The 14,032-nt window shown below is 40.5% G+C and overlaps 1 protein-coding gene across 4 annotated transcripts in view; it reads left to right on the top strand.

Annotated features, from left to right (window-relative positions):
- The window catches only part of MED15 (mediator complex subunit 15), a 45,048-nt gene that overhangs the window by 22,026 nt on the left and 8,990 nt on the right, over positions 1-14,032 (top strand). For 3 of the 4 annotated variants that reach the window (XM_054006155.1, XM_054006154.1, XM_054006156.1), the window contains one exon: positions 3,639-3,758. The exons of the other annotated variant lie outside the window; for it this stretch is intronic. In XM_054006155.1, the coding sequence (XP_053862130.1) occupies positions 3,639-3,758 (120 nt within the window). The remainder of the gene's footprint in view (positions 1-3,638; positions 3,759-14,032) is intronic. 4 annotated transcript variants of the gene reach the window in all.

Raw genomic sequence — 14,032 nt, 5'->3', positions numbered from 1 at the left:
GCTTAATACCACAATGCATCTGGAAAGTTTCAGGTGATGGTGGTTGACAGCTGGTTTTGCATCACAGCTACATTGCCATATGGGATAAACTAAAGTATAACTCAGCGTCTGTCATAAATTAGGGCTGCTGAAAGCTTTCTAAACCCCACTGGCAGGTTTATTCACTAAACTCCATGTAGGTCCATACTGATACAAGGTAAATCAATTAAAATTCAATTAATTCTCTTCTGTCCAATAACTAAACATATTTCGTGTACTTTGTGTAATAATGTTTTATATAGTAAAATGTTTAGTTTTGAGATTATAGAAGGGTAGAATATGTCAATACAGTTCTGGACATCAGAGCATTGATTGGATTTTCTCGGGTTTATAAAGAACAGCTTTTGGAGAGTAAATGTTACCTCCTATTAATTTTATTCCATTAACACCACTTCCTTAAAATTTTCTGTAAAGCTTCCTTGAATTCTAGATTCTATTCTGAGGAAGTTTTATTATAAGCATACCCTATCATAACACTTGCCTCATTATATATTAGTTTTATGTCCTGTGGTTGTCAAATGGTCTGGGAGTCTGGATCAATGCTGCTATTGTTATTTGTATTATCATAGCACCTAGGAGCACCAGTATGTTTGTGTCCTTTTCATTTAAGTCTCTGTTCAGCGTCTTTGGGTACAGCTAAAATCATTTCTAAATCCTAACATGGATGAAGTGTGGAAGCAAGAATTTGACTTTTCTCTGAAGTTGTCATAGTGATTTTGTTCACACACGAGCATTCTGCTGCTTATGTTCCAACCCTTTATGAGACTGTAACTGTGCTCATAGACTGAGCAGATGAATGAAGTAAGCAGTGTCCTAATGGCCAGAGCCTACATAAGATCACACTGGAAACCACACAAAGATGAATGATAACCTGAACTTAAGTTTAAAGTTTAAGACACTCTGTTCTGCTTTGACTTCTTCCAGTTGCTCAGAATGCAGATTTGCTTGTTGCTCTTTGAAAGCCAAGGAGCTGGCCTGGTAATCCCAACATGATGCAAACTTGGATAGTTGGGGAATTCTGAATCCTCAAACCAAGGAATCAGACTTCATCTGGAACAAATCTGGGTTTTTTTTTTAAGACTCAAGTTCTTATATCCTGACTGACTGATACTATCAAATCATAGGATTTATATCTTAGACAGGGGAAGAATCCTTTCTTTATTCCCCTCTTCTCTTAGGAAGGATTCTCTCCCTTCTCACAAACTAATTTGTCCTGATTTTCCCAGTGAGGGTATCTCAAACGTAGCTTTGTTTTGCCTCCAGTATAAATTTTTCTCCAGAAGCCCCAGAGCAGTGTCACTGGAGCAGCAATGTCTTCCATTTTTACACAATAAGTCTTGTAAATGTGATGCTGATGTCCTGTAGTTGCTTGCACAAAGCAACAGTAGTCTCTTGAACTCCTTTCCTTCCCTCACATACCAAATGGGCAGGGGACCCTACTCACTGGAAATATTATAATGAACTTTTTGAACACCTGGAAAGGTGTCAGAAGGTGAATTCCTTATTCGAAGATCATGGAATTGGTATAATTCTAACAGTACATTCCCTTCCTCTCCAGCAGCACATGCTTTAAAAAAACAAACTAAACCAAAGCAAACCACCAACCAGCTGTAAGCCTTTGAATCGGAGTTTGTTCTGTTGCTTCATGGTTAGCCAGACTCCTTAACAGTGAATCTGCATCTAATTTCATTGATTCTGGAGGAGATATCTAATACTCACTTTGGTGGTGTGGCATGAGAAACAGGACCAAGATGGTACATGCGGTTCAGCATGGCATCCATGGGTTTTCACATACATTACTGGACCCTCATGTGTGCACATGTGAGTCCGTGGGATGGGTGGACTAGGCTTTGAGGGATATGTATTCTGCCAGCATTTTCCTTTTTGTTAGGGTTGTGTTGCTCCACCAGCTCTTCTGTTGACACTGTAGCTCTTCACTGCACTCTGTAGCATCCACCTGTGCTTTGTGCCAATGCTCAGTTGTTTGCTTGTGGTGGCTGTTGCATGCTGTATTTGTACATGTGCATGTGTGTGTGGTATCTGAAGTTCTCTCATTTGTTTACCTTCCGAAATCCTGTCTCTGACATCCCTCACTGCCTGGATGGAAAGAGACCTCATTGCTCTGATGTTGTGAACTAACAGCTGTGCTGAATTTGATGCTGGTTTTTTATCAGTTATTGCTTTCCTTTCTCAGTCTTGCTGTGTTGTAATTTAATTTTATTTATTTTAACAATTGTAAGCACATGCATTCTCTGACTCTCTAGAGACATGTTGCTGGCTGCTTCAACTCATTGACACAGAACACTAAGCAAGAATGCCCACAGTCATTCAAATAAAAGGAGACTTCTTTCACACCTGGATTAGTTAGGTCCTGCTAGCACCAATTAGTAGTATGCAGATCAGAAAAAGGGTACTTGGCGCTCTGTCTGTTATAGACGTGAAAAGCAATGAAAAGGAGCTCTTCCTCATTGATATGCACAAATTGTGCCCAAATTCCCTGAATCCCAGTAGCAGAATGTGCCACAATATGCTAATTTTTTACTTGTTGTATCAGACTTCTGATCCACAGCACATTCTTTGTAATTACAGCATTTAAAGCCATTATAAAAAAACTATGGTTTCTAGACCCAGCAGCCTGCAAGGAGATTTGAATGTTCTGGGACCAGGAGTAGCTCACCCCTAAGACTACTTCTAAAAATAAATGCATTCTAGTGCTGACCCTTGAAATCTGTCCTAAGCAGTGTTTATATTCCAACTGATTCTTTTGAGTCCTTATAATTTGGAAACCAAGAAAAGAGATGAACATATCTGTGAGGGAAGCCTACTTTATTGAAGTTAGAACTTTAGTACTTAATTAAAGTTAGTGGCCTGAAGCCTTAGGGCTATTTATTTAGCAGAGAGGATGGGTGTTCACCCAAAGGGAACTCAAGCTTTAGTTTTGACCATACGTTTCACCTATTCTGGGGATTGCAGGAGGAAGGAGGGAGTATTTTATCTAAAGCCTAGAAGTCCTTTCTGTTGGAAGTCTCTTTGGAGTCATACTGCCATAGGTTGGTTGGTTCTGAAGTCTTGGTCACTAAATCACAGGCTTCATTGGAGGATTCTTATCAGCAGTTACTGTTGAAATGTCTGTCATTCCATTAATGTGGAAAGATGCAGTGTACAAATATTGCTGTGGGTTTCAAATCCTCAGATGAATCCATAATATGGTAGAGGACATCAGAAACCAAGACTTGTGACAATATATAATTGAAGAAGCTTGTATAAAGCATTCTTGATAAGTCTTAGAGCCATTAATTCCAATATTAAATTAGAAATTCAAGATGTCAGGCAAAATTTGGGAACCCCCTTCAACCAAATTATGCTTCTATATAATTGGCCTTTTCCCATATACTTGAATCTAGATATTACCCCTCTAGAAATGGAGATATAGAGTATATGAAGCAGGGGGTTGGATCCATAAACTAGCTTATTAGGCTTATCTGGAGAAAAGTTCACTTGAGTCCCATTCCGGAGGTTGCATGTGCTTCTCATCCTGCCAGTGCACTGCATTTCTTGTTTTGCGATTACTTTTGTCTGTTGTCCCTCTGTCCTCAAAGATGATCACCGCAACTATGGCCAGAGGTGGGATGCAAATAAGACCACGGTTCCCGCCTACCACCGCTGTATCTGCCACGCCTGCAAGCTCCATTCCTTTGGGCGGACAGCAAATGCCACAGGTATTTACTGAGTTGAAGCGCATTGTGTCAGAGATTGTACAAGGCATTCAGTACTTGGGTTATATTTAGTGCTCATCAAACTAAAAGTTCACTTTTGTCTTCATCAAAATACTACGTGCAGATAATTGCTCTTAGCCACTCGTAGTGTTGGGTTTGTTTTTTTTAAGCAGGACTGTCCAAAGTGTACCTTTCCTCCTTTAAATGGAAGCTTTTTGAAAGCTTGAAGTATTGAATAAAGCTTTGCAAAAGTGACACCATTCACATTATTTGCATGTTTAAAACTTCCATGTTCATATCTGGTTCAGGTCTCAAATGAATCGAATTTTCTGGTCTCTGCTTAATCTTTGCATGTATCACAAAACCACTGCATGGCTAGTCTTTGCTGAGGAGAGGCCCCAGGACTCATATAGTAAGTGTCATGGGCCAGAGTGCAAGGCATTGGCTGAGTTGTGTTGGGAAGCTTGCCTGACACCTCTTCTTACTATGCATTGCTCTCGCTAGTGTTAGTTCCTCTTTCATGAGTAATACAGTTGGCCAATTTCAGTTTCAATTGATGATTAGGACATAGTGTAAGAAATATGGAATGCCCCTAATTGAAATGTCCCTGAACTGAAGAAAAAAATGTTACTACTTTAAGCTCCTGGTAAAGCTGCAAGTTACAATCTTTGAATAAAATAAAACTGCACATGATTATGCACCCAAATTACAGTTCTGGATTTCTGCTGCACTTCCTACCCCTCTTTCACTCAGGAAGTTGTCCATGTTCTGCCAGTCCATTCAAAGATATGTAGCTGGAGTAAGCATAGCTGCACCTTTCCTGTGGACCTGCCTCAGTGAAAAGGCTGACCGGGCCCCTTTCCAGTTGATTTTGGGAAGTGTTGGATCAGAATATGCCAGAGGTTATGGGTCAATTACAGCAGTGGGTGGGTGAGGTTCTGTGGTCCCTTCTGATCTTAAAGTGTGAGTCTCTTATACCTTCCATAACAGAACCGGACCAGCACTAGCTTTGCTTGCATTTGGATTTCACTTGCGCAGCATATGCCATCTCAGGAATGAACAGGGAAAACTAGAAGGACACAGAAAAGGAGTTCGGTGCTCATCTACTTATTAGCATTGCCACAGTAACACAGTCCCTCTTCAACTCTATGAATTGGTTATGAAACCATGCACGTCTGTTCTGTAGTGCTCAGCCCTGGGTGAATCTCTTAGTTTAAAATTATCTCCTGCAGTGACACTGAAGCGGAGATCAACTCTTTCTGCTGCTCATCCCAACGCTTGATTGGCTTTGCATGTATAAAGACAGACTCCCTGGGCCTCATGAGCTGCACGTCTATGTTCACACTGATACCTGCCCAGCAGCTCCAGTTTCCATATTGCTTTCTCCTATTAACGGGTGACAAGACACTTCTGCCATCCTCCCAGTATTGTGTGTTGAGTTTCCTTTACTAGCAGGCCTTGGAGCTCTGGGAGTGTCTGAGACCCATAAGTCCTGAGTCCTTTGTACGGTGTATTTCTTGCTGCTGAAGTGTCACACTTAGTAGGTACACTTCATGTTAAAGTAAGGTGTTGGATAAGGTGGCACATGCTGCAGAAAGATGCAGGCTCTGGCATGTTTATTCAATGCCATTTTTTTTCTGGTTGGAACTGGAAAATTCTTTTAATCCTGCTAATTGTTCTGTAGTTGGAATTACTTGAGTCAAAGAAGAATGTCAGTAGGCGTTGCTACACTACTAGCCCTAAGTGTCTCATCCAGCCATTAAAGTGAGATCACCAGTGAGAGAGAGATCCTTAGTCTGTTAGCCCAGCTGCCTGTTCTGTATATTGGCCTGTTAGTGCTATTGTGTCAGTGGTTGCTGGGACATCTTAACTCTTGACATCAAATGAATTAGGTGCAGACTGTAAGTGTCGATTTCAGAAAATTATGTCCTGTAGTATTGGACAACTGGGGAAGCCTAGGCCAGTGAAAGAGGGGAACGTATACATGTGGCACCAGTTGGAATGAAAATAGCTCCTGGAAAATGTAGTGGGATGAACAGACTATCAGTTAGCAGTGATGGGAAAAATGTTTTAAAAACTAAACTGACTTGGGCAGGTGTTTGGGTAGCTCACGTCCCACAGTGTGAAGTTTTGAGTAAAACCAATCCCCCGAAATTCAATTAAGATTGCAGAAAAATATCTAGTTCTGCTTGTCCCATGGATGCTGTGGTTTTGGTCTGTACCCTAGAGAAATGCTTGACTAATATTGTTTGTTGGATGTGTTGCCATTATCTTGTCTTCAGACATGTTGCTGCTGGGTAGAACAGCAGTAGAAAATAGCTTATGGCTAGGGCTGTCAGTTAATCACAGTTAATTCATGTGATTAACTCAAAAAAATTACTCGCGATTTAAAAAATTGACTGCGATTAATCGTACTGTTAAACAATAGAATACCAATTGAAATGTATTAAATATTTGTGGATGTTTTTCTACTTTTTCAAATATATTGATTTCGATTACAACACAGAATACAAAGTGTACACTGCTCACTTTATAATAATAATAATAGGGCTCAGATTTTCCTGGATGCGATAGCTGATGGATTCCTTCACCAAGTAGTTGCTGAACCAACAAGAGGGGATGCCATTTTAGATTGGTTTTGGTGAGTAGTGAAGACCTCATAGAAGAAATGGTTGTAGGGGACGACCTTGGTTCGAGCGATCATGAGCTAATTCAGTTCAAACTAAATGGAAGGATAAAAATATATCTGACTAGGGTTTTTGATTTCAAAAGAGCTAACTTTAAAAAATTAAGGAAATTAGTTAGGGAAGTGGATTGGACTGAAGAACTTGGGGATCTAAAGGTGGAGGAGGTCTGGAATTACTTCAAGTCAAAGTTGCAGAAACTATCAGAAGCCTGCATCCCAAGAAAGGGGGAAAAATTCATAGGCAGGAGTTGTAGACCAAGCTGGATGAGCAAGCATCTCAGAGCTGATTAAGAAAAAGCAGAAAGACTACAAGGAGTGGAAGATGGGAGTGATCAGCAAGAAAAGCTACCTTATTGAGGTCAGAACATGTAGGGATAAAATGAGAAAGGCCAAAGCCATGTAGAGTTGGACCTTGCAAAGGGAATTAAAACCAATAGTAAAAGGTTCTATAACCATATAAATAAGAAGAAAACAAAGAAAGAAGTGGGACCGCTAAACACTGAGGATGGAGTGGAGGTTAAGGATAATCTAGGCATGGCCCAATAGCTAAACAAATACTTTCTCAGTCTTTAATGAGGCTAATGAGGAGCTTAGGGATAATGGCAGGATGACAAATGGGAATGAGAATATGGAGGTAGATATTACTGCATCCGAGGTAGAAGCCAAACTCGAACAGCTTAATGAGACTAAATTGGGGGGCCCAGATAATCTTCATCCAAGAATATTAAAGGAACTGGCATATGAAATTGCAAGCCCATTAGCAAGCATTTTTAATGAATCTGTAAACTCAGGGGTTGTACCGTATGACTGGAGAATTGCTAACATAATTCCTATCTTTAAGAAAGGGAAAAAAGGTGATCCGGGCAACTACAGGCCTGTTAGTTTGACATCTGTAGTATGCAAGGTTTTGGAAAAAATTTTGAAGGAGAAAGTAGTTAAGGATATTGAGGTCAACAGTAATTGGGACAAATAACAACATGGTTTTACAAAAGGTAGATCGTGCCAAACCATCCTGATCTCCTTCTTTGAGAAGGTAACAGATGTTTTAGACAAAGGAAACTCAGTGGATCTAATTTACTTCGATTTCAGTAAGGCATTCGATACAGTTCCACGTGGGGAATTATTAGCTAAATTGGAAAAGATGGGGATCAATATGAAAATTGAAAGGTGGATAAGGAACTGGTTAAAGGGGAGACTACAACAAGTCGTACTGAAAGGTGAACTGTCAGGCTGGAGGGAGGTTACTAGTGGAGTTCCTCAGGGATCGGTTTTGGGACCAATCTTATTTAATCTTTTTATTACTGACCTTGGCATAAAAAGTGGAAATGTGCTAATAAAGTTTGCCGATAACACAAAGCTGGGAGGTATTGCCAATACAGAGAAGGATTGGAATATCCTACAGGAAGATCTGGATGACCTTGTAAACTGGAGTAATAGTAATAGGATGAAATTTAATAGTGAAAAGTGCAAGGTCATGCATTTGGGATTAATAACAAGAATTTTTGTTAAGCTGGGGACTCATAAATTGGAAGTAACAGAGGAGGAGAAGGACCTCGGAGTATTGGTTGATCACAGGATGACTATGAGCCACCAATGTGATATGGCTGTGAAAAAAGCTAATGCGGTCTTGGGATGCATCAGGCAAGGTATTTCCAGTAGAGATAAGAGATACTCCAGTAGAGTACCATTATACAAGGCACTGGTGAGACCTCATCTGGAATACTGTGTGCAGTTCTGGTCTCCCATGTTTAAGAAGGATGAATTCAAACTGGAACAGGTGCAGAGAAGGGCTACTAGGATGATCCAAGGAATGGTAAACCTGGCATATGAAAGGAGACTCAAAGAGCTTGGCTTGTTTAGCCTAATCAAAAGAAATCTGAGGGGGAGATATGACTGCTCTCTACAAATACATCAGAGGAATAAATACCAGGGAGGGAGAGGAATTATTTAAGCTCTGTACCAATGTGGACACAAGAACAAATGCATAGAAACTGGCCATCAGGAAGTTTAGACTAGAAAATAGATGAAGGTTTCTAACCATCAGAGGAGTGAAGTTCTGGAACAGCCTTTTAAGGGGAGCAGTGGGGGCAAAAGACATATCTGGCTTCAAGACTAAGCTTGATAAGCTTATGGAGGGGATGGTATAATAAGATTGGTCTTTGACGGTTAGCGGTAAATATGCCCAGTGGTCTGTGATGGGACGTTAGATGGGGTGGGATCTGAGTTACTACAGAGAATTATTTCCTGGGTGGCTGGCTGGTGAGTCTTGCCCACATGCTCAGGGTTTAGCTGATCACCATATTTGGGGTCAGGAAGGAATTTTCCTCCAGGGCAGATTGGCAGAGGCCCTGGGGATTTTTCGCTTTCCTCTGCAGTGTGGGTCACTTGCTGGAAGATTCTCTGCACCTTGAAGTCTTTAAACCATGATTTGAGGACTTCAATGGCTCAGACACAGGTTTGATACAGGAGTGGGTGATTGACATTCTGTGGCCTGCGTTGTGCAGGAGGTCAGACTAGATGATCATAATGGTCCCTTCTGACCTTAAAGTCTATGATTCTATATTTTATTACAAATATTTGCACTGTAAAAATAATAAAAGAAATAGTATTTTTCAATTCACCTCATACAAGTACTGTACTGTAGTGCAATCTCTTTATTGTGAAAGTGTAACTTACAGATGTAGATTTTTGTTACATAACTGCACTCAAAAATAAAACAATTTAAAACTTCAGAGCCTACAAGTCCACTCAGCAATTCTCTGAACAAGAAGTAGGACTAAGACAAACAAATTTGTTTACATTTACAGGCGATAATGCTGCCTGCTTCTTATTTACAATATCACCTGAAAGTGAGAACAGGTGTTCACATGGCACTTTTGTAGCCAGCGTTACAAGGTATTTACATTCCAGATATGCTTAACATTCGTATGCCCCTTCATGCTTCGGCCACCATCCCAGAGGACATGCTGCTGATGCTCATTTTAAAAAAAAAATGTTAATTAAATTTGTGACTGAACTCCTTGGGGGAGAATTGTATGTCTTCTGTTCTGTTTTATCCACATTCTGGCATATATTTCATGTTATAGCAATCTCAGATGATGACCCAGCACATGTTGTTCGTTTTAAGAACACTTTCACAGCAGATTTAGCAAAATGAAAAGAAGGTACCAATGTGAGATTTCTAAAGATAGCTACAGCAGTCGACTCAAAGTTTAGGAAACTGAAGTGCCGTCCAAAATTTGAGAGGACTGAGGTGTGCCGCATGCTTTCAGAAGTCTTAAAAGAGCATCACACAGAGCGGAAACTACAGAACCCGAATCACAAAAAAAGAAAATCAACCTTCTGCTGGTGGCATCTGACTCAGATGATGAAAATGATCATGTGTCAGTCTGCTCTGCTTTGGATTATTATCGAGCAGAAGCCATCATCGATGCATGTCCTCTGGAATGGTGGTTGAAGCATGAAGGGACATATGAATCTTTAGCGCATCTGGCACGTAAATATCTTACGATGCAGGCTACAACAGTGCCATGAGAATGCCTGTTCTCACTTTCAGGTGACATTGTAACAAGAAGCGGGCAGCATTATCTCCTGCAAATTGTAACCAAACTTGTTTGTCTGAGCAATTGGCTGAAATAAGACTGAGTGGACTTGTAGGCTCTAAAGCTTTACATTGTTTTACATTGCAGTTATTTGTACATAGTTCTGTATTTGTAAGTTCAACTTTCATGATAGAGATTGCACTACAGTACTTGTATTAGGCAAATTAAAAAATGCTGTTTGTTTTTTACAGTGCAAATATTTGTAATCAAAAATAAATATCAAGTGACCACTTTTTTATTGTGTTGTAATTGAAATCAATATATTTGAAAATCTAGAAAGCATCCAAAATATTTAATATCGTGTTCTATTATTGTTTAACAGCGCAATTAATCATGATTAATTTTTGTAATCACTTGACAGCCCTACTTCTGGCTGTAGCTGATTATTGGTAGTCTGCATAAGTCTATCTTGATCTCAATAACTGAAAGATTAATTTGGAAATAGTACTAAAGTTAAGAAACTTGGTGTCATATTTGATAACACTTTTCCAAGAAAGGACCAAATGTGGACTTGTTATAAAAAATATTTGTTGTCCAGACTGTGCTTTTGATTTATCCTACAAGACACAGCATGTGCCCCTGGCACCACAAGACTTGATTGTCTCTTTGCAGAGTAGCTTCTGGATCTTGCTCAGAATGCAGCTGCGCTATTAATCGCTGGTAGGGCTTAGTACTCAACAATTTCATGGCTATTGAACTTGCCACCAAATTCAGAACTGAGCTCAGTTTTTTTTTTTTTTTTTAAACTTTCATCTAAAAAATGTTAGGCTTCTAGCACTTGTGACTGAAGTGCCATGAAACACTAATTAAATGTCAGTGCGGTCTTGCTAAGTCTAAAACAATAACCGAGGTGTGAGCTTCCCCGTTTACCTCATTTGGGTCGACTCTGAAGCCTACTGATTGTAATTTAAATGTCAGATTAAATAGTTCTTTTCTATTTTATTAATGTTTAGCCAAGTGTTTCTGATAAATTAAGAGCCAGTATACTAATCCCAAACTGTCTGCTACATATTCTTTGGTGTCAAAATCCCCAGCTTCCCCTCCTGATCTGCTACAATCTCCAGTAGCCTTGACTGCTACACTGCCCTTATGAAATGTTGGTACAAAAAGCACATTGGAAATCTAGGAATAAAGTAAAATTGAATTTAATATCAAATTAATAGGACAGATACTGATCCAACTGCGAATATGAAAACCTGTTTGTTAAGCTTATTTGACGTTTCTGCAGAATTTTCAGTCTTGCCAGCAAAGCAGGGGCCCTTGGTGATAAACTTGAATCCAGCTTGCTACAGGGTTTTGTTCACTGGCTTAAGCATTAAAAAATAAGTATTGTTAGGTAACTGATTGCTAGAGTTTTCCTTTAGGCCAAAAGTGTTTTTACTACTTGGTGAGATTCCCCTAAAGAACATGGCAGCATTATGTGCTACTCTCTAAGCAACGGGGTAGCTTGGATTCGCTGCACTCTTGGGGTGCAAACTGTGTCAAAACTAAAGTCCAATTGAGCTGGACTTCACAGAGCTAGTCTGAGTCAGCTGTAAAGATCACATCCTGGAAATGGAGGTTTTGTTTATTGTATAATATAATCCTACTCCCTGGGAATAGTGCAGTGTAGGAGTCAGAAGATTACAAATGCATAAGATGGCCTCTGGTAGGGGAAGATTCCTGAAGCACCAAAGCAGCCTTGGGAAAGTAAGTAGGTCGATAACTAAAGCTTTGGTGGGGATGGACTGAAGAGGTCGGTGCTCAGCACAGGCCTGACCTGAATCTCGTGAAGCACTGTACTCTTAGCAGAGGGATTCCTGCTAGAGAGGAGGCAGGAGCTTTTTATACAGGAGGTCAGACTAGAAGATGGCCTTGGAATATATGAAAATGTCATAACCACACTGAGTGTCAAGCACCAGACTGCAGCTTCCCCACTTGACTCCAGCAGGGGTTGCAGGCTGGTTTTAAAGGAGGGAAAGTGCTCTGTGTGTGCTCATACCTTGTGGGAACGGGTAGTGCTGGGAAAGGAAACAGGATATAAGCATTAATTCAGTTTGCCATTGTGTCGTAGGGGCGCTGTACAGTGCGTATACAATCGTTTAAAGAGAAGGATCCCATACACTGGAGATGAGGGTCTGGTCCTAAGCTCGGAGCACTGCAGAGGCAGTCCTTTGCTCTTCAACAGCTCACACTATTTGATGTGCTCTGAAGGGATACGTGCCAAGAAGAGAGGACCTGTGCATTGGGGCAGACTGGGAGTGAAAGCAGGGGGAACTCTCTGTGAAACGTTTTCCTTCTTCCTTCACTTGAGCTCTCGGGGCACAAAAGTTCCATGAGAGGCAGAATTACGCCATTTAATTCCAAGCATCGTTCTTCAGCTTCTGGGAAGAGAGACTAGCAAATATTCCCCTCCCATGAAAACCAGTGAGCATAGCCTCATTGCTTATTATGGAGAAAAGGGAGGTAACTCAGCTACCTCAAAGCATCTGGAAAGAGAAGTCTTGAAACCCTGTATTAAAGAAGGGCCAGCTCTAGGTTTTTTGCCGCCCCAAGCGCAAAAAAAAAAAAAAAACCCTGAGAGCCCAACTGCCGAAGCAAATAAATAAATAAATAAAAGCTCCGAGAGCACAGCTGCTGAAGCAAAAAAAAAAAAAAAAAACAATTCAGTGTGCTGCCCCTGGAATTCTGCTGCCCCAAGCATGTGCTTGGTTTGCTGGTGCCTAGAGCTGGCCCTGATTAAAGTCATGGGGGAGTGGGTGGGAAAGGAATGGTGTTACTGAAAGTAGAAATGAGACCATAACATGTTGCATTGCCATGAACCTTAAGCTGTACCTTAGTGGATTATCAACTAGTAGAGTGTCTGTTGGTTCAGAAAGGCCCTGGATTTCCATCTAGCTAGATCATTTGGGCTCATTACTTTTTCTTGTCTAGAATCTCCGTCCCTTCAGTTTTGCACTTGTCTTTTCCCTGCTATTTTGCTGTGCCCTGTGTGCTGAGGGAGGCACTTTACTAAAGTCCAAAGCTCACTGGAACACTACATGTAGGATTATAGTAACCTTCACGTTCTGGCTCATTGTAAGCAGTGTAAGAGGTAGAAGAGAATGAGAGGACAGCCAGTTAGGAAAACTTTAACTCTTTCTGTACCCTTAAGATCTGCTGTTCCAGGCCAAGAATACCTTGTGACCCTTTGGGTGCATATGGTAGATCATGCCATGCTTCCTATGTTTGCTGCATTCAGTGTGGTCTGTGACAATAGTGGGCTTGCTCTGAATTAGTGAGGGAAAGGAGCAAATCTACAGAGCACCTGAAGTGTTTGAATGGAATTTTTGTGCTCTCTGCTTTCCACATGGTAGAAATTGAGTTGGCTGATTATCAAGATCGCATTAGAAGACTCATGGTAAATTCATGGGATACTGTGATGTCATGATGTTCTGTCTTGTAGACTAACTCAACTTACCTTTGTTTATCTGAGTTAACACCTCAAGATTATAGGAATAAATTGGTTTATTTCAATCCACATCCTTTAATTTCATCACTTTATGATTACAAGTTGAAGAACAAACTTTATTGTACACAGAATTTCTCCTGCCAAGGGTTGTAGATTTGAAGTCATTGGGGCTTCTTAGAAGACTCTCCCCCGCTTGAGCCTTCTGTCCTTTGGGTTTATGCAACCCGATCCTATCTGTAAAACCAAAATAACTTCCCCTTTGCCCACCCCATCCCAACCACTTGAAAACTTTTCTGGCTCCCCCAGGCTTTCAAATTTAAATATCAAGAGTCTTACGTTTCACTCTCCATACATTGTCCTTTCCTTCCCCCTCCTCCTAAAGAAAACTGATTTGGATGCAGTAGCCAAAAAATAAGAAAAGGGTTTGAAGAATATAGATTGAAAGCAAAAATAAGGATGGGTTTTTTATTGTGGTCGTAAATTCTCAAGCCAGTCCTCCATGATCTTGTTATAATAAAGGAAATGATAGTTCAGAAGAAACTCTTGCTATTTTAATCTA

The sequence above is a fragment of the Malaclemys terrapin genome, chromosome 16 (genome assembly GCF_027887155.1).
Source record: "Malaclemys terrapin pileata isolate rMalTer1 chromosome 16, rMalTer1.hap1, whole genome shotgun sequence".
NCBI classification, from domain to species: Eukaryota; Metazoa; Chordata; order Testudines; family Emydidae; genus Malaclemys; species Malaclemys terrapin.
Note: the sequence above shows the minus strand (reverse complement) of the source record. Positions and strands in the feature narration are given on the sequence as shown.